This window comes from Pipistrellus hanaki, assembly GCF_964339955.1.
Source record: "Pipistrellus hanaki genome assembly, chromosome: 11".
Classification (NCBI taxonomy): Eukaryota; Metazoa; Chordata; class Mammalia; order Chiroptera; family Vespertilionidae; genus Pipistrellus; species Pipistrellus hanaki.
In genome coordinates this window covers 2566042-2593841 of record NC_140513.1, presented here as the reverse complement: position 1 = coordinate 2593841, position 27800 = coordinate 2566042, and the positions used below count along the sequence as shown (strand labels likewise).

General features: G+C 62.4%; 3 protein-coding genes and 1 long non-coding RNA gene across 21 annotated transcripts in view; 2 read left to right on the top strand and 2 right to left on the bottom strand.

Moving 5' to 3' along the window:
• The window catches only part of PRRC2B (proline rich coiled-coil 2B), a 70909-nt gene extending 62418 nt beyond the window's left edge, over nt 1-8491 (top strand). For 8 of the 16 annotated variants that reach the window (XM_084899779.1, XM_084899782.1, XM_084899774.1 and 5 more), the window contains exons 29-32: nt 740-919; nt 1454-1545; nt 3578-3659; nt 4734-8491. In XM_084899779.1, coding sequence (XP_084755905.1) covers nt 740-919; nt 1454-1545; nt 3578-3659; nt 4734-4868 — 489 coding nt within the window. In that variant the 3' untranslated portion in view covers nt 4869-8491. The remainder of the gene's footprint in view (nt 1-739; nt 920-1453; nt 1546-3577; nt 3660-4733) is intronic. The other 8 variants (XM_084899767.1, XM_084899781.1, XM_084899778.1 and 5 more) reach the window with 3 other exon arrangements.
• Nucleotides 8492-9417: 926 nt separating this feature from the next.
• POMT1 (protein O-mannosyltransferase 1) lies at nt 9418-22210 on the top strand. 3 transcript variants are annotated; one of them, XM_084898893.1, is made up of 20 exons: nt 9418-9441; nt 9999-10160; nt 11190-11296; nt 11673-11723; nt 12417-12563; nt 13272-13380; nt 13700-13765; nt 13846-13939; nt 14044-14199; nt 14751-14881; nt 15249-15344; nt 16746-16838; nt 17342-17438; nt 18717-18809; nt 19014-19134; nt 19408-19505; nt 19789-19902; nt 20348-20474; nt 20699-20876; nt 21374-22210. In XM_084898893.1, exons 2-20 carry the CDS (start codon nt 10039-10041, stop codon nt 21546-21548), a joined length of 2175 nt encoding a protein of 724 aa, XP_084755019.1. In that variant the 5' UTR covers nt 9418-9441; nt 9999-10038; the 3' UTR covers nt 21549-22210. The 3 variants fall into 3 exon arrangements, with proteins under 3 accessions (XP_084755019.1, XP_084755017.1, XP_084755018.1); XM_084898891.1 differs by lacking the exon at nt 9418-9441 and having other exon boundaries at nt 10020-10158; XM_084898892.1 differs by lacking the exon at nt 9418-9441 and having other exon boundaries at nt 10059-10158; nt 11172-11296.
• Nucleotides 15312-16739, bottom strand: LOC311630112. The gene is made up of 3 exons (XR_014796323.1): nt 16449-16739; nt 15581-15832; nt 15312-15402 (listed from the first exon to the last, which is right to left on the bottom strand). It is a non-coding gene; the product is annotated as an uncharacterized lncRNA (long non-coding RNA).
• Nucleotides 22211-22223: 13 nt separating the features above from the next.
• Nucleotides 22224-27595, bottom strand: UCK1 (uridine-cytidine kinase 1). The gene is made up of 7 exons (XM_084898894.1): nt 26117-27595; nt 25770-25929; nt 25097-25193; nt 24801-24943; nt 24619-24713; nt 23654-23702; nt 22224-23305 (listed from the first exon to the last, which is right to left on the bottom strand). Exons 1-7 carry the CDS (start codon nt 26222-26224, stop codon nt 23124-23126), a joined length of 834 nt encoding a protein of 277 aa, XP_084755020.1. The 5' UTR covers nt 26225-27595; the 3' UTR covers nt 22224-23123.
• Nucleotides 27596-27800: the final 205 nt, after the last annotated feature.

Below are 27800 nucleotides of genomic sequence, written 5' to 3'. Positions count from 1 at the left end.
ACTGAGAGACAATGTGGCCCCCTGTGCCCCCTGCTCACCCACCTGGTTCTGGACATTGGAAGGGGTGGCTGAGGCCGTGCAGTTACTTTCTCTGTCATAACGTGCGTCCGAAGTCCCAGGAGGCTCCAGTTCGGTTCCAGGAACCCTGGCCCAGAGCTTCGTGCTCGGACCTTTAGGGGCAGAGCCAGGCGGGTTGGCCCGGGTGCTGCCCAGAGGGAGCCTTTCCTGCCTGGCTGTTCTCACTGGGGTCCCCATGGACACCACCTCCCGAGAGCCTCCTGGCCTCCCTAGCTCTTCCCGCCCCCACCGCCCGCACATGGACCTGCACACGGACCCTCACAGGCTGCTGCCCACACTCTGCGCTCTGGCACCAGCGCGGCGCCCAGCATGGCACCGACTGCCCTCGTGGCTCTGGGTTGACCGTGTCCTGGCGCCTCCCCGCACAGTGTGCCTTCAGCGAGCCTTTGCAGGGTGGAAGCGGGGAGGGCTGGAGCACACGCCTCTTCCACCTCGGAGAGGGGCCCCGCCCACCGGGTGGCACTGGCCCCCTCGCCTGTGCCTGCCTCCTCACCACCCACTGTTCCCCCCGCCGAGTGTGAAATCTGGGGTGACCTCGAGTCTCGCACTGCGGGGCGGGAAGGCCTCGCTGTGACTCGGGAAATAAGCCTGGAGTCTGACGTGTGCTTGCTCTTGGTGTGAGTGTGAGCACCGCTTCCTTCCTGACTGTCCCCGTTGTCAGCAGCTGACGATGCCACTGCCCGGCTCCCAGCTGCCCCTGCCGCGCTACGGCTCCGGACAGCAGCCCCTGCTCCTGCCCCAGTCCATCCAGCTGCCGCAGGGCCAGAGCCTCTCCGTGGGGGCCCCTCGCAGGATTCTCCCGCCCGGGTCCCAGCCTTCGGTCCTCAACACCAGCAGAGAGGTGAGCGGCTCCATCCTGCTGGCATCCTGGAGGGTGTCACCAGCCCTTAGTTAGCCAGACGCCACTGTGTGGCAGGAAATGCCAGGGGCCTCCTGCCTTCCCATGGCCAGGGGCCTGGTTAGTGTACAAGCTGGCGTGTAGGAAGCTCAGGTGTGCGTTGCCCACGCAGGAAGGATGTGTGTCAGTCCATGCCTGGTCCCTATGTGGGTACAGGAGCACCTGAGGAGCCAGCTCAGGGCCAGGTCTTGGAGGCCCAGGGAGAGGGTGCCTGGGGCGGGGCCCAGGCCCCACGCTCCTCACTAGCCCCATGGTTCTGCTGAGGCCTCCTCCTCGGCAGAGACGGCAAGGGAGGCCCGGGGTGGTGCTCAGCCCCTTCAAAAGGAACAAGCCTCCAGCCTCGATTCCTTTAAGAGCTGCCTCTACCCAGAAGCTCTGGGTCTCCCTGGGCCCCATCGGCTGTGCACAGGGCTGTTCCGCAAGGGCCAGGCTGTCCCCAAGGCCACCAACCCGCAGCTTTTGCTTCCCGGTCTCTAGTCCTCTCAGATGGAGATGAAGGGCTTCCACTTTGCCGACAGTAAACAGAATGTTCCTTCCGGAGGCTCCGTGCAGTCACCACAGACCTACAGGTAAAGGGGCCGCAGGTGCTGCGGGGCTGGGGTTCCCAAGAAGCTGATGGCCCCGGGAGGGGGCGCAGGGCACCGAGGCCGGTCCCCGCGTATGCCCATGTGTCACCATGACGCTTCAGTCATCGCTGAGCTCAGGGACTGGACTGGCTGTTGGTAACCCTCAGCCTGTGCTCTGCACTGGAGAGCTTGCCTGGAGGGCGGGAAAGGACAGCCGATGTCAGTGTCGGGCTGGCCCTCATGCGCACAGCCCTCTCGCCGGCTCTCAGAACAGCAGTCCGTGGCCGCGCAGGCGCAGCCCAGGCGGAGGCGCCCCCTCCCCCGGACGTGGTGCTGCTGAGCCCCGCCTTTTTGCTTCCTCTCTACCCGTCTCTGCCTCCAGCACCAGCCCCAGGGCCCTGAGCTGGGTCAGAGCTGGCCTGGATGAATTATCTGGTTCAATTACTCGTGGTGAGAAGGCAGCAGAGCTCTGGCTCTGCCAACCCCAGGGATCCGTGTAGCTGGGTGGGCAGCATGACCGGCTTCGGGCCCAGGGTCAGTGCAGTGGACTCTGATGTGTGGGAGACTCTCTCCTGGAAGCCGCCCTGGTGGTAAATGAGTCAGACAGACGTGCAGCTGGCAATGCCCGGGAGAGGTCAGCGGAGGCCCCTGCGCCCACCTGGTCCTCTGGGGGAGGGGGCCTGCAGTCAGATCTGGCCAGGCACTGTGCCCGCCGCTCCTGGAGCCACTTCCTTCCATCCTTCCAACAGCATTTCCAGGGAGAGAGGTTTTTGTGAAATTTCCCCATTTCAACTTTTCTTATTTTCACTCTCGTGGCTTCACTTATTTTTATTAGTTCGCTTTATTATCTGATCATATTTTTCACGTGGGCCAAAACAACCACTGTTAGAAACTGTGTGTGGGCAGCAGCACAGAGCCAGGTGCAGAGGGAGGAGGGAGGGAGGGCGGGGGCTTGGAGTTGCAGGTGCTGCGGTCTCCCTGCAGCGCCCAGCTGCCACCCTTCCTGGACTCACCCAGGAGACGGACCCTCCCTCACCAGAGCCGCGTATGCCCAGTGTGGGAGTGGCCGTCACTGCCCTCCGTGGAGCTGCTTAGAAAACGGAATCCTGAGCTAAGGGCCTTTGTTGGTATGTTATTATAGAGAAGCATTTCCCACTTTTTCTGGAAACGACTTCTGAAGGTGTCCTGCCACCCGGGCTCCGCTCCGGTCCTTGGCGGGTGCTGTGTGCAAGGAGCCTGCTCCTGGGCACAGCCCGCGGTCCAGAGTCCTGGTGAGCTCTGCACACAGCGCTTCGCCTACTTTCACCATGAAATCACTTTTTCACTTAGCATCCAATCACCCTTTCTGGGAACTGGTTGTCTGGGCAACGGAACACACGTAGAAAGGTGTCTACAGTATGGTTCCTTTTGGTATCTCCATCCCACCAACCTTCACCCCCACCCAAAGAAAGGGAAGACTAGAAAAATACTGGGCATGCCCTAACCGGTTTGGCTCAATGAACAGAACGTCGGACTGCGGACTTGAAAGGTCCCGGGTTCGATTCCGGTCAAGGGCATGTACCTTGGTTGCGGGCACATCCCCAGTAGGAGGTGTGCAGGAGGCAGCTGATCAATGTTTCTCATCGATGTTTCTAACTCTGTAAAACTCCCTTCCTCTCTGTAAAAAATCAATAAAATACATTATTAAAAAAAGAAAAGAAAAATACTGGGCATAATTCTTAGGTTAAAGACCTTTTATCTGGCCACAGAGTCACGTTGGTCCAGACCCTCCAAGCCCTGAGAGACTTGCTCCTCCTGCCCGTCCATCTGCCTGGTCAGTTCTGTCCACAGGGGCCATCTCGGTCTCTGCCCCCGGGTGCATCTCCCTGCACTGCACCGGAGGATCCAGGGGGACTGACCCGCTCTCCTCTGAGCTTGGCTCCCGGTGTGTCTTCCTCTGCCGGGAGGTCTGTGAGCCCGAGCCAGGGCCGCGCGCCGGGCTTGACTCCCTCCGCTGGTGACGTGTGTTCTCACCCCCTGCCTTTGGTTTTTTCAGGCCTAGCTCTGCTAGCCCCAGTGGGAAGCCCTCTGGATCAGCAGTTAACATGGGCTCTGTGCAGGGACACTACGCTCACCAGGTAGAAGATGGCTTTCCAGACCTCCAGCCCCGACGCTTAGGCCCGTCTCCAAGCGCCAAAAGAGAAGGGACTGTCCGCCCCGTGTGCATGCTCCTCTTATAAAGAGAGGCGTGCCCTAGCGCTTAGAGCATGGCGCCAGGGGCCGAGTCCTTCTGGCGGGCGAAGGCATTGCTCCTCCTGACGGGCGTCTGGATCCTTCCTTTCCTGCAGAGAAGGGAGGATGCGGAGTCCCCGGAGGTGACGCCGGCAGGTGGACTGGCCTCCTAGCGATTCGGGCTGTGAAGGTGCTGGGACTGGGCTAGGTCTGCGGGTCAGCGCTAGCCGCCGGGCGTGTGCGTGAGCGTGCACACGTAGCCCTAGTGAGTGCCGTCCGTCTGTCCTGGCTGGGAGGGACCGCGATGGCGTGGTACTTCCTGGCCGAGAGGCAGTGCTCTCTGCTGCTCGCGAGAACGTGTCAGCACAGGCTTCTCAGTAAGGCAGCTCCTGGCTGGTGGAGGCGGAGGACTGGCCACTCACTTCACTTCTCCCCGCGTGGCTCCCCGGGGGCCGCTCCTGGAGGTGCTTGGATTGAGCGGACGCTCATGGTGTGGGGCAGATGGAGGCCGGTCACTCTGGCGCTCTTCCCAGTGCTGACCTGAGAGTAGGGAGGCCCTGGTGTGAACCTGGAGGTCAGACTCAGTCTTGGGGATGGGCTCTCGAAGGTCCGGGAGACCACGCCTGCCTGAGGCCCCACCCTCTGCAGACAGGCGGGTCTCTGTGGGGGCTTTGTCCCTGGGGGCACGGGGTGGGGCACTGATTGGAGGAGGTTCTTCAGTCGGCCTTAGATGTGCGGCCCTGCGGAGGGGACCCGCGTCTTCCCGCCTCCGATCACTGCACTCAGCGCCTGCGGAGGGGACAGCAGCGCCACCGTGTCCTTCCTAGGAGAGCTGCTTCTAGTCTGTCCTCCACCGAAGGATGGACCCTTAGGGTAGCTCTTCTCCGGGACTCAGGAGCAGGAAGGGGGGGGGCGGTCTGTGTAACCGGCGGTGGCTGCCGTGTGAGTGTAACTGCTTTGTCCCGTTCATCTGTCCAAAGGCAAAACCACGAGTGGATGAGAAGCCCGGCCTGGGAGCCGTGACCCTGCAGGAGGCCCCCTTGGCCGCCTCCCAGATGAAGCGCACGGGAGCCATCAAGCCTCGGGCAGTGAAAGTGGAGGAGAGCAAGGCCTGAGGTGCTGGCCTGGCCGCGCTGCCGTGGGCAGAGCCCCACTCCATCCAACCGCCTGGCCGTCCAACCGCCTGGCTGGCTGGCAGACCCCCTCTGCTCCTGACAACTCCGACGTCTAACCAGCTTGCACTGTGGATATGTGGCGTTGACCTGCTTGCTTTCATCCGAAACAGCAAACAACCCTTCCCGTCTCCTTCCCGCCCGCCCGGCCGCGGCCATGAGGATCCAGCCGCGCGCAGTGAGGGCGGCGGGGCAGCCCCTCGGGCAGCTCCTCTGCGGGCTCAGTGCTCCCCCCTCCCGCCCCGCACGGTTGTGTGGCAGCAGGTCCTTCCTTTGAAGCTTCATGTTTTAAAAAGCAGCTGAAGCAGCCAAGGTTTTACCGAGAAAGGAAACAAGACACAAGCGATGTCTCTGTAGCTGAGCTTTCCTATGGTCTTCGCCAGCCCGCCCTGATCCCTTGTCCAGTGGTGGCGCCCCCTCCTGTTCAGTGTGAGACGTCACTGCAAGACTCCGCTGCCTCCATTGGTTAGCCTCTGAGGCCACACAGGGCCTCTGGCTGCGCCCCAGGAGGCCCCGGGCAGCCCAGTGAGCTGGGTTTTACGTGAGGGTTTCTGTCCTGGAGCCTAAAGCCAGTGGATGTTCTGGCCGTTGGCCCTGAGGTGAAGCACGGAGACACAGTCACTGGTGTGTTCCAGGTTTGCCTGCCGTGCGAGCAGGCAGCACCACAGCTCCCCACCCCCACCCCCCCAACTCCCATGTCTGCTTTAGGGCCCCAGCACCCAGGGCTGCTGTTCACTCATACTCCCTTTCCAGAAGCCTCCTCTCCTGCGCCTTCTTCCCGGCCTCTTCCCCCCCTGACACCGCTGGGCGGGGCCGGCAGGGCTCCCTGCTGCTCCTCGCCTAGCAGACAGCCCAGGTGGGGGACAAGGCGCCTGAACTGAGCAGTGAGGTCAGCCTTTCCAGCGCGGACAGGTCCAAGGGGAGGCTGTGTGCAGGGCTGACGGTGGTTCTGAGAGCCTGGGCAGCCACCCAAGTCTGCAGAGCTGCCTCCAGCCAAAGGCTCACAGGAGCCATTTTATGCTGAGCTGAAATCACCCCAGACCCTGTCACCTGAGGGGGAACTTGTGGCTTTTGCACACTGAGCAGCACCTACACAGAGGGGGCAGCCATGGTCCCAGGGAGCCTGGCTCAGCAGAGCAGAAGGTGGGCAGGTGCCACCCTGTGACCTGCAGGTGTGTGCTGGCTGCTCAGGCTGCGTCTCAGCTCTGTTCCGTGTAGGGAAAGAGGGCTCTCGGGCTGCTGGAATGGCTCGTGCTGTGATGGCTGCTTTAAGGCCGGGACAGCCGCCTTCAGAGCTCCCATCTCGCGCCTGGAGGGCCACTTCCTCGGACGATGCTTTACTGCTCACGTGGTAGCTTTGCGCACCCCCGTCTCCATCCTCAGACCTCACTCTCCTGGCTTCTCCACTCATCTCCTGAACCTTTCCTCTGGTCCTGTCCTCCCTCCTGCCCTGTGCTCATCTGCTCTCCCCCCCAAGTGAGCTGCTGCCTGCCCCCACTCCTCACTGCCTCAGTGCCCGGTTGCCTCCAGCACCCGGCTGCCCTGCAGGAGCCACACGCTCACTGCTGCCTGAACATCGGGAAGCCTGCCCACCTGAGTCTGGGTCCGCTGCTTGTCTAAAGCAGAAAGGGTTTGCTCGCTGTGAGATTCCACAGAACAGTCCGGATGCTGTTACGAACTCAAGGTGTGCCCTGGTGATCTGACAGAGTGACAGTGCTGTGTTTGAGGAAAAATAAAAACAAGGGTCACCTGCTCTCCAGCCCTCTTCTCTGCCCTGTATTTTCTACGCCCCCACCCCCAATACAACAAAACACTAGAATTTATTTATATGTATTGTCGTAGTCTAGGTGAAGGAAGGAACTGTCCCACTGCTCTATTTATAGATTCGTCTGACTCCCCCGTGCAGGAAGGCCAGGAGTTGCATGTGACCTTCAGTGCTTTCTCCACCGCGCGTGCCCAGTGCGGGCGCTTCCCACCGAGACAGTTCCAGCCGGACTCGGGCGGGGGAGGCCCGGGCCTGCCGCACCCATCCCTTCCTTGGTCTGATTAAATGCAGTCTGTACTGCAGAGATGTTTTAAGGTGCAATCTCTTCTTTCACGTGGTTTTAGAGCAAAGCTCCAGGAAGTAGGACTTTGGGTCTTATTTTGGTTTCAAACCTCCCTCATCAGAGCGCATATCCACAGAGGCCTCAGCCAGGGTGTTAGGGGCCTTTGGTGGGAACAGGTGAAAACCCAAACTTACCTTTTCTGCTGCTGAGATGGGGGTGGTGTCCACACCCTCATGCACCTTTGCCCGCTGGCCACCCTTCTGATGCTGGCAGCTCTGCCCTGGCTGTGGATGGTGCAGCCCACACAGCACCAGGAGTGAAATCCCAGCATCCGGGGTTGTGTTTCTGAGAGGCAGCGTCCGCCCACCGAAGATTTCTCTGCCAGCTGTTTGGTCTGGTTTCTGTACCGTTATCCACCCCACCCCCCATTTTGTCCACACTTGCTTGCAAACTTGGAATTTATACACTTCCGGCTCCGGTTCCTTAAGGGGGAAAACAGGATGACGGACACGTTTCAGAAAAATCAGTTTGCCCACCTTCAAAGCTGGGTCATTCCAGCCACTTCTCAGAACACTGAGCATCTCGTTACACACCGGTGCCCGCGCTCCAGCGAGGCCCTTACCCTCCTGCCTCCTGGACCTGCCTCCGGGACGGAGGGTGAGATTTGTGACTGATGTCCAGAGCCAAGGAGGGGGACGTGCATGTGCGAAGTCGTGAGGCAAAAGGCACAGCTCCTCCCCGCCGGCCGCTCCCCTCCAAGTAGCTGTGCGCTGCCTGTGCGCTGCCTCTCCCCTGGACTTGGCCCCCCACCTGCACAGCAAGCCTGGGTAGGACGGTCGTTGGGAAGTGACCTTGGACAGCCCAGATACTCGAGTGTTTGTGCTTTGTTGTGCTCTGATGAGGGGGACGTGCAGACTTCAGAAAGCCGGCCCCTGCGGTTCGCAGGCATGAGACCACCCAGGACAGGAACGCTCGGCGTTGGGGTCAGTTTGTCCCCCACCAAGCTTTCCACTCGGACCATCCGACCTGCCGTTCAGTCGTCCCCCTTTTCCCCCTGCCCCATTGGGTGGCCTCCAGGATGGTGGCAGTGTCCCAGGGCCCTGTCCTCAGCATGTTACAAAGCCTCGCAGGGGACACTGGGCTGCAAGCTTCGGACCTCTCGCCTCGCATAGTGAAAAGGGTTTGGGGTTTTATTCTTGAGAGGGTTTTTGTGTCCGTCCCCCCCCCCCTTTTTTTTTTGGCTTTTCCTCTCTTTGTCTTCTCATATAGACCAGATATTTGAAAGGGCAGACGATGGCTAAAGGCGTGGTGTGCAGCTTGTTCATACATTATTTGGGGGAAGCTTTTGCCGGATGGGAAATGGAATCATGGGCTCACCAGGCCGTGGTGGCACTCACCCCTTGCCCTTTCCCTCCAGTCCAGTACCTATTGTTTCTCCTTTCAAATATGTGATTGTACTAACTCTTTCCATATGAAAGAACTCTCCTTATTTAAATAAAAAAAAAGTTAAAAAAAAAAGTAACACCCTGAAGCTGGACATGCTTTCTCTGCTGTGTCCCTGGGTTTTCTGTGGTTTTCCTTTGAGGGTGCATGTTAATGAGGGATTGACTGGCATTCCTTAAAGCAACATGGGGAGAAGAGACTGCAACTTGCGGGGGAGGTGCACTGTCCAAGCGGGTCAGCAGTAGCAGTCCGCATGATGGTGGCGGGGTGTGCATGGCGCCTGCCTGCCCTCACCCGCCCACCTCCCCTCGTACCCGGAGGGGGGTGGTCAGAGCCGTCTGCTCTGCTGCTGGGCCTGCCTTCCCTTTGCTGGAAGGAGCGCTGCGCTGCACCTCGTGTAGCTGGGTCAGGCGGCAGTTCTCGGGTCTGCCATCTCCCAGGTGTGACCTCCGTTGACCTCGTTTGTCAGTTTCCTTAGCTAGAACGTGGGCTCCACAGGACCTACCTTAGGGGGTGTTGTGGGTTCAAAGAATGTAGACAATTACAGTCTGCTCCAGGGAAGTTTAACGTGTCTGCGAGGAAACCCTGCCCCGGGCAGGTGCCTTCGGAGCCTGAGGGCGGGGTGGCCAGCGTGGGGTTCAGTCTTAGAAGCAGCGACAACGCAGTATGGCTGCAGCCGTCTGTCCGGGTGAACGTGCACAGGAAGAGGGACATGAGGACACGGCGGGTCCGCGCCGCCGAGCGAAAGGACTTCGGGAGAATCCTGTGAAGCACAAACGTGCTGCGGGAGGCGGCCTCCCCCGCGCAGCCCCGGCCCCTGCAGCCCCCGCGGCGCCCGCTCAGTGCGCACGCGCACCCCGCCCCCCAGACCTCGCCCAGTGCGCACGCGTCCAACCGGGCGGTGGGCGGTGCTGAGCGCCGAGCGGCCCCGCCCCGCCCCGCCCCGCCCCGCCCCGCGCGTGCGCCTCGGGAGCCCCTCACGGTCCCGCCCCCGGCGGGCCCCAGGCGCGGCGGCCGGAGGGACGGTGAGTCCGTGTGCGGCCCCGGGACCAGAGCCCAGTCAGGTGGCGGGAGCTGGGCCCGGGGGCGGTGCCGTCCGAACAGGGGGCTGGGGCGCCCGGGAAAGAAGGGGACCCGCGGGAGGGGAAGCTTGAGGTGAATGGTGGCCGGGACTATGCCGCCTGCGCCCGGGGCTGACGTACCTTCGAGGAGTGGAGGTCCGGGGAGGGCGGAGCCCCGGTGAGAACGGGGCGCCCGGGCTGGTTTCGCGCGCGGAGGGGAGGGGAGGGGAGGGGAGGGGAGGGGAGGGGAGAAGGTGCGTGTGGCCGAGGAGGCTCCGCGGTTCTGAGGGGGCGGTCACCGGCCCCAGTGCCCAGTGAGGAGGGCGGGGAAGCCGCCACGTTCATTCACAGCGTCCTCGCCCCCCAATGCCTGGCAGGTGTTGCGTGAATGAGTCTTCAGTCTTGAGGTTCCTGCACTCCCCCGGGGGGACGGCGGGTGCCTCCACAGGCGGTGCTCCCTGGCGCACCCGAGGTCCAGTCAGCCTCCGGGCCGGCCTGGGTGTCACCCGTTTTCTCCTCAGGTCTCTTCCAGGGACTCCTCCCGGTCCTCGTGTCCACAAGATGTTGGGGTTTTTGCAGCGCCCCATCGTGGTGACCGCGGATGTCAACCTGAACGTCGTGGCTCTGACCGCCGCGGGGCTGCTGAGCCGGCTGTGGCGCCTCGCCTACCCCCGCGCCGTGGTGTAAGCGAGCTGTGTGGTCCGGGACAGCAAGTGTCTCTTCCGCAGCGAGCGGGACCGGGGACACGGGGCTCCTTGGGGCTGGGGTTGGGGAAGTTAGAGGCGAGGCTGGCTTGTCCCCAGGACACCCCGCAGAGCGCACTCGCCTCGGGTGACGGGTTGAGACCTGGAGGTTGGTGGTGGGCGGGCGGAAGGCTGAGGCATATGGAAGTGAGTCCTCATTGACCTCAGAGGTGCTCTCTGTTACAATGGAAAACGGTCTCTCTCATTGTTGAAGGGCTATTTGTTGTCTAATACCTGTTTTCTTCTTTGTTTAACTTTTCATTATGGGAAGCATGAAACATATACAAATATGCGGGAAATAGTATAATATAATGACCCCCTCACCCCTGTATTCATTACCCAGCTTCAACAGTTATCAACTCACTGGTGGGTGGGGGCCGGTGGGCCCACCCCCATCGGCCAATCGGGCAGGCTGGCCAGCGGCCCCGCCCCCTGGTTGAGCTCCAGGTGGAGGGGACAATGTGCACATTAGCCTTTTATTATATAGGATAGCCACCCCCTCCCTGCGGTGGATTTTTGGAAGCAAGTCATATACGTATTTTATTCATAAGTAATTCAGTGGACTTGTGTCTCTTAAAGATCCAGATTCTAATAAAACTCAACACCACAGTAGCATCATCACACCTCAGAAAATGGACGGCGATCCCTTGTGTCTTCACCTGAGAGCATTGTGTCACAGTTGGTTCCTACGTGGAGCTGGTGGGCACAGGGTCAGCCTCGGGTCCGAGGGGCCTTTCGGGGGCTGGTTAACGGCACACCCCTAAATCCAAAGTGAGGGAGAGGAACAGAACCGGTGTCTCGGGGGAAGCTGTTGTACACGTGCCTTCCTGCCTGGAGTCCCGTCGTGGCTGGGGCGGAGACCTGGCCTTGCTGATCGCTCCTGAGCCGTGTGGAAACAGGTGTAGGTTTATTCTGGTCCTTGCTGCAGCTCAGGCTGACAGCGGAGTACAGTGTGGCTTTGTTTTTCAGGTTCGATGAAGTATATTATGGGCAGTACCTCTCTTTCTACATGAAGCGGGTCTTCTTTTTGGATGGCAGTGGACCGCCCTTTGGCCACATGCTGCTGGCCTTGGGAGGTAGGAATCCTTTCAGAGTTATAGGAGAGTCCGGCCAGCATGGCTCAGTGGTTGAGCACCGACCTGTGAACCAGGAGGTCACAGTTCGATTCCCAGTCAGGGCACATGCCCGGGTTGCGGGCTTAATCCCCAGTTGGGGGTGTGCAGGAGGCAGCTGATCAGTGAGTCATCACTGGTGTTCTATCTCTTGCTCCTCCTCCCTTTCTTTCTGAAATCAATAAAAAATATATATATATTTTTAAAAGTTACACGTGAACTTTCTTGAGGGCAGAAGACCTGTCTTATTATTTGTTTACTATTGTTTGCTATTGGCTGCCACTGTTTGGTAGTCCGGAAATACTGCTGAACGGATCGTTACTGATCCATCCTGTTACAGGTTATTTGGGAGGATTCGACGGCAACTTCCTGTGGAACAGGATTGGAGCAGGTACGTGCTCATTTTCACTGCCCTTGCTAATTTGACAAATTAGAATGGGGAGCTAGTGGCCTTCATAGGAATGAACAACTGTGGTTTATTAATGGGAGTCCAGGGTGTGATCAGTTGTTTGGGTACACGTGACAGACTTTCAAAAAATCTAGTAAATATCTTAGTGTTTAGTTACCATGATTACTCTATTTTTCTTTTGGATGTATAAGTCGTGTGTGTTGCCACAATGCCTTAGGACCGTGGTCGGCAAACTCATTAGTCAACAGTACAATGATTAAAATTTCTTTTGAGAGCCACATTTTTTAAACTTAAACTTCTCTTAATGCCACTTCTTCAGAATAGACTCGCTCAGGCCGTGGTATTTGTGGAAGAGCCACACTCAAGGGGCCAAAGAGCCACATGTGGCTCACGAGCCACAGTTTGCCAACCACGGCCTTAGGAGTTAGGTGGGGTAAATGTATAATAGGTAAAGCACGAACTAATTTCAGATCCTTAGTCTCATTCCTGTGTGACGTTGACTGTATCGAGCACATCTCAAAGGCTGCTCACACGTCAGTTCCCATGAGTCCCCAGTGTTGTGAGTGTTCGTGCTGGAGTCTGAATGTGAACCCCGTTTGCAAACACTGTGGCCCCGAAACCCCGGCGAGGTCCCCCAGGCTCTGGTACACTCAGCTCCGCTTGGCTGCCTTCCAGAATATAGCAGCAACGTGCCCGTGTGGTCCCTGCGCCTGCTGCCGGCCCTCGCGGGCGCTCTGTCGGTGCCAATGGCCTACCAGATCCTGTGGGAGCTCCGCTTTTCTCACTGTGCCGCCATGGGAGCCGCCCTGCTGATGCTCATCGGTAAGACTGGGCCTCGCCGGCTTTGGCTGGTGCCGGAGGAGCCCCGGGGGCCTTGGCTATGCTTCAGTGTGGCCCAGGAGCTCGGAGCTTAGTGGACCTGCCCCCTCAGCAGCTTCTGCTCAGAGGACGGAAGGAGGCTCAGGCTCCACATTTGACTCTGGGGTCGCCCTGCTCTCAGGCTGGGGCTGTGGAGGTGGTGGCAGACTCCACGTTGTGGAGGTGGGGCCGTATGAACTAGGGCTGTCCAGAGAGGTGCCCGGGTAACAGTGGACACTTCCACCTGCACCACCTCAGCCACTCCCTGGTGGCCTGCCTCGTCCCACCAGCTCCAGGCCCCACCCAAGGCGGTGGCAGAGGTGAGTGGGTAATCCTCACCACGGCCTTTCAGCCAGGTCTCCAAATAGGAAATGAACGCACATGTAAAGTCAGACCTTCCAATAGAAAAAATGGAGGTCCTTTGCCCACATCAGGCCGTAGCACACACGGTGCCCATAGAGCTGGTGTCTCTTCTGCAAACGAGAAAGAAGGCTCAGAGAAGCTCGGTGACACGGCCTCAGGGGGTGTGGCCCCCCAAGGGCTGTGGAAACTCGCCGATGCTGAGCGTCCGCCTGAGCGTCCGCCGTCCCGCCCTGAGCTGCTGGGAGGTTTGCTTTGTGGGTGTCTCACCTTCATGCCGTGGCCTCCTTCCAACGCCCCCCCTCCCTGCAGAGAACGCGCTGGTCACGCAGGCCAGGCTCATGCTCTTGGAGTCGCTGCTCATCTTCTTCAATCTGCTGGCCGTGCTGTCCTACCTGAAGTTCTCCAACACCCAGCACAGGTGCGCCGGGGCCGCTGCTCATGAGCGGGAAAGAAGAGGCTGGGCGTCTGTCCGCCCAGAGGGGCTGAGCCTGTTCGTTCCGGGTGCCCTGGCTGTCTGGCTGCAGCCCCCGACCCGGCCCTCCGTCCGTGGCTTCAGAATTGCCTCCTCGTTTTCCTGTAACTTAAGCTAACCGAGAAACGTTCCGGCCAAAAAGAGAGCTCGCGGGGCCGATGGTGGGGAGAAGGGGGTCCGTTTTCCGTATCTCTGAAGCTCGGTCCAGTAGCCACCCTAGGGGTCTGGGAGACCCGTTTGCAGCTCTGCCTCCGCTCGCCCACAGGCCCTTCTCCCCCAGCTGGTGGCTGTGGCTGATGCTGACCGGAGTGGCCTGCTCCTGCGCCGTCGGGTGAGTAGGCCGGGTCTGAGGCAGCGCCCGGGCCCTCCTCGCTCCGTCTCATTGTAACGTGCCCCCGTCGGTCTCCTCAGCATCAAGTACATGGGCGTGTTCACTTACCTGCTGGTGCTCTCAGTGGCCACCGTCCACACCTGGCAGCTGATCGGAGACCGGGCTCTGTCACACGTAGGGGGCCTGCCGCGGGGCGCGGGGTTGGCGGGTGTTGGTGGACAGGGTCAGGAGGGCGCAGGCGTTGGAGCCTGCGTGCGAGTGGTGCCCTGTGTGCCCAGGTCTGTGTGCTGGGCCACGTGGTGGCCCGCGCGGTGGCGCTGCTGGTCATCCCGGCCGTGACGTACCTGCTGTTCTTCTACGTCCACCTGACGCTGCTCTGCCGCTCGGGGCCCCACGACCAGATCATGTCCAGTGCGTTCCAGGCCAGCCTGGAGGTGAGAGGCCGTGGGCTCGGGTTCTGACACAGACACTGTCGGGAGCATCGGGGAGAGCCAGGGCGAGAAGGGAGGCCTGCGCCTCGGCCTTCGCACGGGCTGTGTCCCGAGGGTGCAGACGGGAGTGGCGGGGTAGCTCTCCTCGGGGTGACCGCAGTGTGGCCCCGAGACCCTCTGAGGCCCCACAGGCTCCGGCGGGCGCATAGGCCTCAGAGGACAGACCAGCTTGGCCTCGTGCACACGCACTCTGCAGGAACAGTGAATGTGCCAGTGGAGGGGCTTAGGAGTCACACTGACCTGTTGGGAAATGCCGGGAAGCTGCTTCCTTACCTGTAAGCGGACACCAACCTGTCTCCAAGGCAGGGTCAAACTCGGGGAGCGTGTGGACACTTAGTGAGTGCCACCCGAGGCGGCACGCAGTCCGTGGTTCTGACCAGTGTAACACCACAGCCGTGTCTTCTGTAGTTAGAACTGCCAGCACCCCGAGTGCTCCCAGGTGGGCGAGGGCTGTCAGGGGGATCGGTCTTACTTGCTCCTTTTGGCCTCTGTAGGGGGGGCTGGCTCGGATCACGCAGGGCCAGCCCCTGGAGGTGGCCTTCGGCTCGCAGGTCACCCTGAAGAGCGCCTCGGGCAAGCCCGTGCCCTGCTGGCTCCACTCGCACCCGAGCACCTACCCGCTGAGGTGAGGAAGGCGCCCTGGACTGGACGTTGCAAGATGTTTGTTGTATTTCTTTCGCTTCCACATTATGTGAGGAGGGGATTGAGCTCTTGGGTCTGACTGTCAGTCTGGGTGCTTCTGCGTGTGAACCTGTGAGGGCTCGCTGGGCAGAGGGCCCGCATGCCGCGTGGCAGCCTCGTGACCCCACAGGTCGCGTTCTGCCCGCCGTTCATGCCGTGTAGGGTCCCGTGTTGCGGCCCCTCTTAGATTTAAACTCTGTTTTATCCTTATTCCCCCAGGCTGGGTAGTTGGGAGCCCTGGGGAGAGGCCGATGGGCCCTCCCCGCTGCCAGCCCGCTGCAGACCCCGTCTCTGTTGACCCTCCCGTGCAGCTACGAGGACGGCCGGGGCAGCTCCCACCAGCAGCAGGTGACCTGTTACCCCTTCAAGGACGTCAACAACTGGTGGATCGTCAAGGACCCCGGGAGGTGCGTACAGGTCCCGGCCTCCAGCCTGACCGCACGGTGGCCAGCAGGGCCCCATCATCTGCTCCGCTCCTCCTGCCCACCCTCACCCACTCACTGCTCCCCCTCCTCCTGCCTGCCCTCACCCACTCGCCTGCTCCCCCTCCTCCTGCCTGCCCTCACCCACTCACTGCTCCCCCTCCTCCTGCCCGCCCTCACCCACTCACCTGCTCCCCTCCTGCCCGCCCTCACCCACTCACCTGCTCCCCTCCTCCTGCCCGCCCTCACCCACTCACTGCTCCCCCTCCTCCTGCCCATCCTCACCCACTCACCTGCTCCCCCTCCTCCTGCCCGCCCTCACCCACTCACCTACCCCCCCTCCTGCCCTCCCTCACCCACTCACTGCTCCCCCTCCTCCTGCCCGCCCTCACCCACTCACTGCTCCCCCTCCTCCTGCCCATCCTCACCCACTCACCTGCTCCCCCTCCTCCTGCCCATCCTCACCCACTCACCTGCTCCCCTCCTGCCCGCCCTCACCCACTCACCTGCTCCCCTCCTGCCCGCCCTCACCCACTCACCTACCCCCCCTCCTGCCCTCCCTCACCCACTCACTGCTCCCCCTCCTCCTGCCCTCCCTCACCCACTCACCTGCTCCCCCTCCTCCTGCCCGCCCTCACCCACTCACTGCTCCCCTCCTGCCCGCCCTCACCCACTCACTGCTCCCCCTCCTCCTGCCCATCCTCACCCACTCACTGCTCCCCTCCTGCCCGCCCTCACCCACTCACTGCTCCCCCTCCTCCTGCCCATCCTCACCCACTCACTGCTCCCCTCCTGCCCGCCCTCACCCACTCACCTACCCCCCCTCCTGCCCGCCCTCACCCACTCACCTGCTCCCCTCCTGCCCGCCCTCACCCACTCACCTACCCCCCCTCCTGCCCGCCCTCACCCACTCACTGCTCCCCCTCCTCCTGCCCGCCCTCACCCACTCACCTGCTCCCCCTCCTCCTGCCCGCCCTCACCCACTCACTGCTCCCCTCCTGCCCGCCCTCACCCACTCACTGCTCCCCCTCCTCCTGCCCATCCTCACCCACGCACCTGCCCCTGCTCCTCCTGCCCTCATCCACTCACTGCCCTGCGTGGCTAGAGCAGGGCGGCCTCCTGCGTGGGCTTTGCATCGCTGTCTGCCCACAGCCTGTAACAGTCTTGCCCAGCTGGCTCCTCCGGACTTGACCCTTGGCAGCCAGTTCCTCCGGAGGCACCTCGACCACCTGCAGGGCTGGAAGCTAGGAAAGTGCCGTAGGTTCAGAAACGAGCTCAGGAACATGGCTGTTTGACGAACTCACCTCGTACCAGGGACAAGCTGGCTGGGTGGCTGCACATCCCGCATTGTCCCGCCGGGAGCACCAGAGCCCTCCTGTCTTGCAGGCACCAGCTGGAGGTGAGCAGCCCACCAAGGCCCGTGCGGCACGGGGACGTGGTGCAGCTGGTGCACGGCATGACCAGCCGCCGCCTCAACACGTGAGTCCAGCCGTCTGCCTCCTTCTGCCAGGTGCCCGCTGTGCTCCCCTGTGCCCCCTGCGGAGGGGACCCCAGGGGCGGCACAGGGAGCAGAGGGAGGGAGGTGGCTTTGGGGCAGCCAGGTGAGGGGAGAGCAGCCAGGCTCACGCGCTCAGGGTGCATGTCATCGTGGTGTCCCCGATGTGTCAGTGAGCCCAGCAGGACTGGAACTGGGGTTCGGTGGGGTCAGGAGGGTTGGGACACATTGGCTTTCAGCCCTGACCTAACTCAACTTCTGAGCAGCCCCTGTATTTCGGTGCTGGGCCGCCCCTTGCCACACCACCATCCAGCGTCTCCAGGCACCTCGCCGTACTTTCCCGTCAACGTGATCACCACATCCTTGGGTCACAGCAGCTGCGGGATCACGGTCCCTTAGGCTGAGCTGGTTCTGTTTCTGAAAAGCAGCTTTTCCCCTTTAAGAAACTGAGCTGAGGCATTCCCGTGAGCACTGTTGGGTGTTGCAGGCACGACGTGGCAGCCCCCCTGAACCCCCACGCGCAGGAGGTGTCCTGCTACATCGACTACAACATCTCCATGCCCGCCCAGAGCCTCTGGAGGCTGGTGAGTCCGCCGCGGCACACGCACACTCTAACAGGACGTGGGAAACCGCCGTCCAGCCTGGTTCAGGGTCAGGGTCTCGGGGAGTGACAGCCCTCAGGCCGTGGGCGTCTTCACAGGGAGGACCCTGGGTCTGGCGCTGGTGTCAGAGCATGGTTGACAGGCAGTTGTAAATGCTCGCTGCCGGCCTCTGTGGCCCACATGGTTCTGCCAGGAGGAGGTGCCTCCGACTCCGTCACTTAGTCAGCTTCAAGACCTGGTCGCTGAACCCGGAGTCGAGGCTCCAGCACCTCAGTCAACCAGGAGCCTCGGTCCGCCCTGGCCTGACAGATGCCTGCCCTCGGGGAGTCCTGGGGCTGCTCCCTCCCAGGGCATGTGGGAGAGTGGCCGCCTTCCTCCGAGCGACCAGGGCAGCGTGGCCCTCTATAGGACGAGTCTCGGTCTGCAGAGCTGCGGGTGGTGTCCTAGGAAAGATGGCGGGGAACGTCCTGGTGTCCCGGACGTTGGCTGTCTGAGTGCAAGGGTGTGAGCTGAGTAATGGCGCCGGGCCGCCTCCATGAGGCTCCTGTGGCGGCAGCTCCCACTCGGCCACATGCTCAGTGGTGTGAGCTGCACGTCCGGGCGATGGGTGTGGCTGGTGGCCCTCAGCATGGCGGGGCTGCGGGGCTGGTTCCATTCTGTGCCCAGCAGCCCCTCTCCTCCCCGCTCGCCTGCTTCGCCGGCCTCTCCCCTGGCCTTCCGCCTCATGGGAGTTGTTTGTGCCTGGTCCTGACATCGGGAGCTGCCCCAAGGGTCCCACACCCTCCCGCTGCTGGCTTGTTGCTGAGGTCTCCTCCCTCAGTCCCTGCTGGTGGCCCCATCGGCCCCACACGGAGGAGGGGAGGCAGGCTGGCCACAGTGCGGCCCCTACGCCACCTCACGGCGCCCTCGAGAGGCTGCATGGCCGACTGCTCCTCAGGTGTTAGCTGTCTCCCACTCGATGTCAGGAGTCCCGGGGACAGAGACAGGGCCGGTCTCTAACCTCCATCGCCCCACCTTGGCATTTGGGCCGATCTCTGAGCCCTGTGGTGGGCAGGCATCCCAGAGTGCAGGGCAGGACTGTCTTTGGTCTCTGCCTGAGGCTGAGCTGCTGCCGCCAGAGGCACTGTGCCCCCAGATCAGCCCGCTGCCCCCGGGATCGCCCCCTGGTCCCCCGGATCAGCCATTAGTTTCAGGGTGTGGGACTGGCCTCGCCTTCCCGTGAAGGGAGCCTGAGGGAACGTAACGGATCTGCTCTCCCAGGACATTGTGAACCGCGAGTCGGACGCTGAGATCTGGAAGACCATCCTGTCAGAGGTGCGCCTCGTGCACGTGAACACGTCCGCCGTCCTGAAGGTGAGGGCGTGCTGCCCCAGCCTGCACCTCGGCCCACAAATCCGCGGCCTCGGCCGAGCCTGCCCTCCCCGGACAGTGGTGCCCAGTGGGTGCCATTTCCGGAAGGTGGGCCTTTCCGAGGCCTCAGACTAAGCCTTGGCCTGAGGACCTCATGGAGCCTCCAGCTGGGCCTGGCTCACCCTCACCCTCTTGTCCACCTTCCAGCTGAGCGGGGCCCACCTCCCCGACTGGGGCTTCCGGCAGCTCGAGATGGTGGGGGAGAAGCTGTCTCGGGGCTCCCATGAGAGCACCGTGTGGACCGTGGAGGAGCACCGCTACGGCTGGAGTGAGTGCCGACCCCGGGGCAGGGAGCGGCCCAGTTCCCACGCTGCCGCTGAGGCTGCAAACACGGGCGTCTCCTGGCAGTCCACAGGCAGTGTGAGCCCAGCCTTCCCGGCCCAAAGACCCTCACTTGTGGCTGGTTTTTCGGGGGAGCAGAAGGGGATGCCGCCGGTTGCCATGGGGTTTGAAAGGCAGGGAAGCCGCTGGCGCCGAGCCCACCCTGTGCCCAGCTCCCTGCCCTTAGCGGCTCCTGTTCTTTTGGCCGGTGTGTCCCCAGGCCAGGAGCAGAAGGAGAGGGAGCTGGAGCTGCACTCACCCACCCACGCGGATATCAGCAGGAACCTGAGCTTCATGGCCAGATTCTCGGAGCTGCAGGTGGGGAGCGGGAGGCAGGAGCGGGGCTGTGGAGTCCTCCCTCCCCCAGTGAGTTACCTGGGACCTGACACGGTGGGAAAGGAGCGTGTCCCTCCCGCCACCCAGCCACCCAGCATGCCATGATGCCAGCCCCAGTCAGTACAACGGAGACCAGAAACACGGGCCCCTGGTCTGGATGTGCCCTTAGATAAGATGGCTGGAGCCCCTGGGGTGGCGCGTTCCAGGTGAACTGGAGGCGGCCCCATGCGGTGTCGGCTGCCTGACAGGCCTCGGGCTGTTGCAGTGGAGAATGCTGACGGTGCGGAGTGACGACTCGGAGCATAAGTACAGCTCCACGCCGCTGGACTGGGTCACCCTGGACACCAGCATCGCCTACTGGCTGCACCCCAGGACCAGCGTGAGTGAGCCACTGCGGCCTTACCCCCTGCTTCCCGCACGGTCTGCTGCTGCTGGGCTGGCCTCGCAGAGCCGAGGGTGAGGGCGCTGCTGGGTGGGAGGAGGGCCTTCTGCTCTGGGCGCACCCGCCTTCCTGCTGTCCGTGCGGCCCCTGCGCTGAGTGGGCAGAGCTGCCTCAGGCCCCTGTTGTGGCTGCATCGCACAGCCTGCTCAGCCCTCGCTCCTGGGGTGACATGAGCTACCGATGCTCGCGGCCGAGCGGCCCACAGAAGTACCTGGGCTCTGCGTTGCGCGGTGGGAGGCCCTCTGGGAGCAGTCCCGCCTCTCCTGGTTGTAGGGAAACTCGCCGTGTACTAGAAAGTCCTAGAAAGGGCCTCTCAGGAACAGGCCTGTGCCCTCGGTCTGGGGCTTCCTGTGGAGGCCGCTGATGGCATCTCCGTCCTCAGGCTCAGATCCACCTGCTGGGGAACGTGGTGATCTGGGCTTCCGCCGGCCTCGCCACTGCACTGTACGCCCTGCTCTTCTGCTGGTACCTGCTCCGCCGCCGGAGGCGTGTCTGTGAGCTCCCCGAGGGTGCGTGCGCCGCTCCCGTTTCTCCTCCTCCTAGGCTGACCCGTCACTAGCAGCAGAGGCGGGGCCTCCCCCAAGGGCTGGTATTTCTCAGAGGAGGGACAGTGAGGACCAGCCTGTTCTTCCTGCAGCAATGGGGCAGGGGAAGGAGCGGAGAGCCGAGCCTGCAGGTGACTTAGGGACAGGGAGCCCAGTCGGCTCAGCGCTGACCTGCACCTCCTCCCCAGATTCCTGGCTGCGCTGGGTGCTGGCTGGGGCGCTGTGTGCCGGCGGCTGGGCGGTGAACTACCTCCCGTTCTTCCTGATGGAGAAGACGCTCTTCCTGTACCACTACCTGCCCGCACTCACCTTCCAGATCCTGCTGCTGCCCGTGGTCCTGCAGCACATCAGTGAGCACCTGTGCAGGTCTGGGCCTGGAGCGCCTGAGGGCAGGGGCTCCTGTGCGGCCTTCACAATGAGGGGGGGCTGAGGCCTGGGTCGGAGGACAGGCCTGCGCTGTCTGGGGGATGCACAGCTTTGGGGTGGGAGACAGGAAGTAGGCCTGTGGTCGAGAAGACCAGGGGGAAGGCGAGCAACGGGAACCCCCAGTGGGGGGTTGTCGGCGGATTGCAGGGCGCAGAGGAAGTAGACCAGGAGCTGTGTAGCCTGAGCCGCCCGGGCCGGGAGCCTGGAGGCCTCAGAGGCCGTGGTACACAGGGGTTGGTGTTCGGGAGGAGCAGAGGTTGGAAACCTGAGAGACAGGCCAGTGAGGGTCACGCTGGGCGCCAGCAGGCTGGGAGGGGTGACGGGCCGGGTGGCGGGGGAAGAGGCCAGGTCGGGGACCACCAGGTTACAGGCTATGTGCCAGCGGCCCGTGGGCAGAGCCAGCCCCTCATGTCTGCGCTCTGCTCTGGCGCCCACAGGTCCCAGCTCCACAGGAGCCTGTTCGGCGCCCTGGTGGTGGCGTGGTACTCCGCCGCCTGCTACGTGTTCAACGTGCTGCGCCCCCTGACCTACGGGGACACGTCACTGTCACCCAGCGACCTCCAGGCCCTTCGCTGGAAAGAGAGCTGGGACATCCTGATCCGCAAACACTAGCAGACCCGGCACGAGATATCCAGTCGGGACCGGGACTCGCTCAGGGAGCTGGCCAGCCTGGCAGGCGCTCCTCTGGTTTCCTTCCCCTGAAGCACTTCGCTGTACTCAGGCGATAAAGGACACGCTGTGCCCAAGAAACCCGGAGCCTACACGGACACGTGTGTGGAGTGGCTCGTGTGGGACTCGGCGACGGAGGAGAGATGGCAGGCAGTGCGAGTGATGCGTTAGGGTCAGACCAGACGGGCCGGCTTGCTAACAGACACACTTGGTCCTCCCTCCTAAGCTAGAGCGCTGAGGCCGGCCGGGGCCACAGTCCCCGAGTGAAGACGGTAACCATGCCAACCCTCTTGCTGACTGCAAACCGAGAGGCTGATGAGGAGCAGACAGTCAAGGTGTGTTAATCTGTTCCTTGTCCTGAACTCGCTTTTTTGTGAATTAAAAAGGGGCCACTGCCCTTGCCAGCTTGGTTCAGCGGACAGAGCGCCAGCTTTCCGACTGAAGGGTCCCAGGTTCAAGTCTGACCAAGGGCATATGCCCGGGTTGTGGGCTCAATCCCCAGTAGGGGGCGTGCAGGAGGCTGCCAATCAATGATTCTCATCATTGATGTTTCCCCTCCTTCTCTGAAGTCAATAAAGAAATAGATTTTTAAAAAATAATAAAAAGGGACCACTGGTGTTCATATTGGTTATTTATTGATTCTCTCCCCAAAGGTCACGACATGCGTGACAAAACTGTCGCAGTCACCAGCAGCTGGCCATGGCTTGGCCCATGTCAGGAGTGTGTGACCAGCTACTACTCCATAGAAAGAACCCAGAATGCCACGCAGGTTAGCAGTGATGGGGCAGGACCCTTTAACACGTGGCCACCACGTGGGGAGGGAGACGGGCTGGCTTTGGGCCATGGCACTTGCTCCCGCCTCAGGGTCCAGCACGCTCCTTGGCTAGAGGTGGGGCAGCACCCGGGCTCAGGGTCCCTGGTGGACACTCCCCAGCAGGGGCTGGACGAGTAGATGTCCCTGCTTCCTGCTGGTGCTGGTTAAAACATACCTGCACCCCAGGCTCCCTCCTGCCCTGCCCTGGAGCCCAGGCTGGGCGAAAGGAGGCACCCCGGTCCTCACATCAGCCAGCGCGTCCCAGGCTGGACCACCACCCACTGCGGGTCATGAAACTGGGTTACTAGCTCACACTACATGGTGTTAGGAGACACAACATGGGACGTACAACATAAAAAGGGGAAGTACTGTCACTTTCCGTCGCACACGTGTGAGAACTGATCATACCAGAAGGACTCTGTGAGACTACGGTCATACACTGAACACGGTGTCCCGGTGTCCCCCCTCCTCGCACAGCGCGGCCCCGCCTCCCGAGCGAGCATCACAGGCTGCCACTCGCCCTGCAGCATCGCTGTGACCTGGCCTCCCACCCTCCGCACCACGAGGGTTGGGGGGACCACGTGTCCAGGGTCCCGGCACTGAGGACACGGACTCTCACACGGGCCGTCCCAAAGGCGGAAGGAAGCCGCAGGTGTTTGGGGGCAGGGGGCACCTCCGGGGCCTGCGGGAGGCGCATGTCCTCCTCAGTGTGGCCTGCTGCTGGACTCCAGGTGCGACCGCTTGCCGGGGGCCAGCATCCCAGGGTGGTCTCCGGGCTCAGGAAGCGTCCTCTTGCAGCTGCGCCCGTTGGCCCCTCCGCGGTGCCACTTGCAGATGTCCCCATTCAGGATGTCCTGGATGTGCTGCACAATCAGGTTGATGGCGACTGCGCAGAGACAGACAAGAGTGTATCAGCCAGACGCGCCCTCTGCCCCCTCGATGTCTGTCCAGCACCGGGTCTCAGAGGACAGGAAGCACACGTCCAGGCCTGGCACCGACTTGCTGGCTGGGTCAGCGAGCATTTCTGCTGACCTGCAGCCTGGTTAAGACTCCCTGCTAACAGTGACGCCGCCACCAGCTCTCTCTGTGCTAGCAGTGCTCCTCCCACCAGCTCTCTGTGCTAGCAGTGCTCCCACCAGCTTTATGGAGGTGTAACTGACCACGGGCTGGGACAGTGCCTGCCGCAGGGCTCTGGGTGCAGACGGGTCAGGCAGCCATCAGGCCTGGTTCTTACCCATATTGTCAACCCCTCGGGGGATGATCACATCCGCGTATTTCTTCGTCTGCAACACACAAAGGAGGCTCTTTAAGGACCTGCCCACCCCCCCCAAGGTGACAGCCAGTAGCCCAGGCACAGCTAGATGCAGTGGCAGAGGAGCCAGCCCTGGGATGCCCCGTTACTGGGCCCCAGGCGGGAAGGGCAGGAGGCAGGCATGGGCAGTTATCAGGAGGTGTGAGGACGGAGCTGTGCAGTGCAGCAGAAGGGGCAGCAGCCAGGAGAACGGGTATCTCCTGCCTCCCTGAAATGCTGCTCTGCTAGGACAGGTCTCTGCTAACAACTGAACCCGCTAGCCAGGCGGAGGTGGTATCCTCCACCACGTGCTCCCCCTGCAGGAACCCGGAGGAGCGGCAGGTGCGCAGGGTGCACTGCACACAGAACCCGGCCACAGTGCAGCTGCCTCTCGCCAGCCCTGTGCGAGGCAGGGCAGGGTTGCAGGGGACACACCTGAGTCAGGCAAAGCATAGGGAGGGGAGGAGGCAATGGCGTGGCCCCAGGAATGGACTTATGACGGTCTGGTGTCCGTGTGTGAATTTGGGCCAAGGAGACACGTTACAAGAGACGCGCCACAGAGGCAGGAGGGACAGCCCGGGCAGCTGTGTCTGCAGGAGGGCTGCGCGGCTCCCCTGGCCGGCTCACTGCTGCATGGACAGGAGGCAGGAGAGCACATGCCGTCAGGTGAGGAGAAGCCCCCTGGGAGCACGGACAGCAGGCCCGAGGCCGGAGCAGAGGGAGCTGTGTGGCCACGGGGAGTGGCTTTTCTCGACAGAGGGAGCAGCAAGGGCAGAGGCGGCCCGGAGAGCTGAGAACTCGCTGGGCAGCTGGGCACCAGCGAACTTCTCCACTTATAGATCAGACCCGTGCACCCCACCCGCTCCCACAGAACCAGGCAGCGTGTCTCTGGAGGGAGGAGGCGGTACCGGCAGGCAGAACTCCTCGAAGGCTGGCTTCACGAAGGTGGTGTACTGGGTCAGAATCTGCTCCAGGTCCCTCCCGCGGTTCACGTCCCGGAGAACTGCGGCAACAGGAGCCCGGGGGCTGCCGTCAGACCGGAAACGCCCGCCCTGCCCCGGCCCGGGACGGGGGGCCGAGGGCGCCTCACCTCTCCGCGACAGCCTGACGTCGGAGTCCGTGTCCACGAAGAGGCGCAGGTGGAACATGTCCCGGATCTCCTGGCTGTAGAAGACCAGGATGCCCTCAAACAGCACCACGTCCGCCGGGTACACCACCGTGGTCTCCGGTAACCTGCGGGCGAGAGCAGGGGGCGGGCCTGCTGGGACGGTCTCCTGGCACCGACTCCAGGAAGCAGGTCCCGGTGGGGGAGGGCCCGTGTCAGGCCTGCCGCGGGCGGCCTGTACGTTAGGCAGCCCTCACTGCCTCCCCGAACCGCGGGCTCACCTGGAGTGGGTCACAAAGTCATAGGTTGGGACCTCGACAGTCTTGCCCTCCACAATGTGCTTCAGAGTCCTGTGCATCAAGTCATTGTCAAAAGCATCTGCAGGGATGGGACAAAAGGCAAGACAGTCCAAGCTGATGCAGGTGGTACCGAGACCTCAGGGACACTGGGGCCGGCAGTGGCCCCTACAGCCTACATCTGCAGAGCAGTCCTCACCCACAGGGTGGCCCCAGGCAGTGCCACTGCCCAGGCTGCTGTCCGGGAAGAGCCAGCCGCAGAGCGACCACCTCCGGGTCGGGGCAGGCTGGCCGCCTCTGCCCATGACCCTCCCCAACCCCCCAAATTGCCACCTGTTCCCCTATCGTAGTCATCCCCCCCAACCAGGGAACAGTCTCAGGGCCCTGGGCTCTGCTTCCCCTGGGCCTCTCAGGAACGTTGCCCCAGGCAGAGGGAGGGAAAGACCTCCGTGGACAATGGTGTGTGCAAAGGCCCCCGGGGGAGGTGAGTGGACCCCAAAGGCCCTCCCGCTGGCTGGCTCCAACCAGGGCCCGGGGCCCAGCGCCCACCCCACCTCGGGCGAGGTGGGCGTGTCTGGACAATTGCATGGACTCATCCAGCGCTCCCCAACGCTGGACGCCGCCCCCCGCCCCCGCCTCCTCAGGGCGGCAGGTGTACCTGGGTGGTCGAAGTTGTACTGGCCCTTCAGGGCCTTGGCCTTCTGCTCCGCCGTCAGCACCTTGTAGAACCGGTCTTGGCTCAGGATGACCACCTTCCGCTGCCGGTGGTCCACTTCGTTCTGGCCCAGCAGCTCCATGATCTTCTCACACACCGTGGACTGGGGCGCAGACACAGGCCCTGAGCCCGCCCGCCATGGCTTCCGCCCCGAGCCCACCGAGCCGGCCTGGACACGGACCGCCCGCGTGGGCCCATCCCGCCCGGCGCCCCGCAGCCCGGGGCTCGGGTCCCCTCCCTGGACAGATCAGGCTGGGGTCGCGGGGACGCGCAGGCCGCCCGCCCCTTACCTTGCCGCTGGCGGTGCCGCCGCTCACCCCGATGAGGAAGGGCCGCTGGTGAGGCCGGTCCGCCTCGGGCGTGGTGCCCCCGCAGTCGTCGCCTCCAGGCGAAGCCATCTACAGCCCCGCCGGTCGGCATCGGGGTCCTCGCTGCGGTCTCCTCCCTACAACCAGCCGCCTCGACCGCCCCCTCGCTAAGGTCGGAGACGCCCCCTCCGAGCTCCACTTCCGGGTAGCGCAGCGCGAGCCGGCGCGCGGGGCATGACGGGAGTTGTAGTCCGAGGCGGCGGTAGCGGTCGCAGGCTGGAGCCGCCCGGCCTGCCTGTGCCTGGGCCTCCGCGGCTCTGCGTGCCCATGTTTGCTACAAAGGTACCTCCCGGCACATGGAGGGCGAGTGTCATGGGATGGCCCATGGGGAGAGTGTGCAAGGGGCCCGGGCCTCCTGAGCCTGTGGGCCTGGACAGAGGGAAGCTGATGAAGGGGCAGCCCAGCTGGGGCAGCATGCGAAAGCCACCCCCTAACTGAGAGGAACATACGGGCACTGAAAACAGGAGGACCGTTCACCCACTCAGTGAGCCTGGCCAGGTCAGGGTTAGGCTTTAGCCAGCGAGCCGCTGAAGCCAAACTGCCCATAAAGACCAGGACCAAATGGTGCCTTAGGGGTGGGAGTCAAAGCCACAGGCCCCCAGGCAGGGTCCTGGAACTCGTGCTCTGCATACAGCTGGCGCCTAAAAGCGACCGCCCTTCTGTGAGACTGGAGCCCACCAGCACCTTGGCTCTGGGTAGGAAGAGAGTCGTCCCTCAGGTGGTGGCACCCTGGGTCGGACACGTGCAGAAACCCCAAGCGGAAACTAACAAAGAATGGTGGCCACCTGGGGATTTCCCAAAGGACAATCTGTCTCACCCAGGGCCCTGCGGACCTCCCTTTACCTTCATCTCCTGCTGACATGACCTCACCAAGATGGCAGAGGCCCTGGGACAGCTGCCCCCAGAGCGCCAATAGGCCCGCAAGGGGACAAAACACCGGTTTGGAAAGCGTTCGAGGTGCTGGGGTCCCTATGGTCCCTAGGCCTGGCTGCCGGCTTTCTCCCTCCTTCGTTCTGCACCGCCCCCTGGTGGTCAGCGCGCGTCATGGCGGGCGATGGAACTCCCAGGCTCCCGGTGGAACCCCTGAGGGACACTGCTTATCAGCCTGTCTACACACAGAAGCTTATCTAGCAGTGAAGACTGGCCCCTGAGAGCAGCACACTGTCCTGAGCTGGATTCTGCCGGGCAAAGAGCTCTGTGAGAAGAGGCATTCTCGCCCTGCCGGTTTGGCTCAGTGGCTAGAGTCGGCCTGCGGACTGAAGGGTCCCAGGTTCTATTCCGGCCAAGGGCACATGCCTGTTTTGCGGGCTTGATCTCCAGGAGGGGGCGTGCAGGAGGCCTCTGGTCAATGATTCTTATCACTGATGTTTCTTTCTCCCTCTCCCTTCCTCTCTGAAGTATATATTAAAAAAAAAAAAAGAAAAAAAAAAGAAAAGAAAAGAAAAAGAGACAGCACGCGCCTGGGAGCACCCTCAGGCTGGGTTTTCTTTTTAAGTTTTTTTTTTTTAATTTTTTTTTATTAGGCGGGGTGTCCTGAGTGTGATTCCCGAAGGCTGCAAAGGTAAGGAGCCTGCACAGGTGTGTGTCCTTGTGGCCCTGCCCGTGG

Excerpts from the sequence above, each read along its gene's own strand:
- POMT1 (XM_084898893.1), top strand. The coding sequence starts at position 10,039 with ATGTTGGGGTTTTTGCAGCGCCCCATCGTGGTGACCGCGGATGTCAAC. Across the intron at positions 12,564-13,271 it reads CGCCCTGCTGATGCTCATCG|AGAACGCGCTGGTCACGCAG; the intron begins GTAAGACTGGGC and ends CCCTCCCTGCAG. Across the intron at positions 20,475-20,698 it reads TGTCTGTGAGCTCCCCGAGG|ATTCCTGGCTGCGCTGGGTG; the intron begins GTGCGTGCGCCG and ends CCTCCTCCCCAG.
- UCK1 (XM_084898894.1), bottom strand. The coding sequence starts at position 26,224 with ATGGCTTCGCCTGGAGGCGACGACTGCGGGGGCACCACGCCCGAGGCG. Across the intron at positions 25,194-25,769 it reads GTACAACTTCGACCACCCAG|ATGCTTTTGACAATGACTTG; the intron begins GTACACCTGCCG and ends CCATCCCTGCAG. Across the intron at positions 24,944-25,096 it reads GACTTTGTGACCCACTCCAG|GTTACCGGAGACCACGGTGG; the intron begins GTGAGCCCGCGG and ends TCTCGCCCGCAG.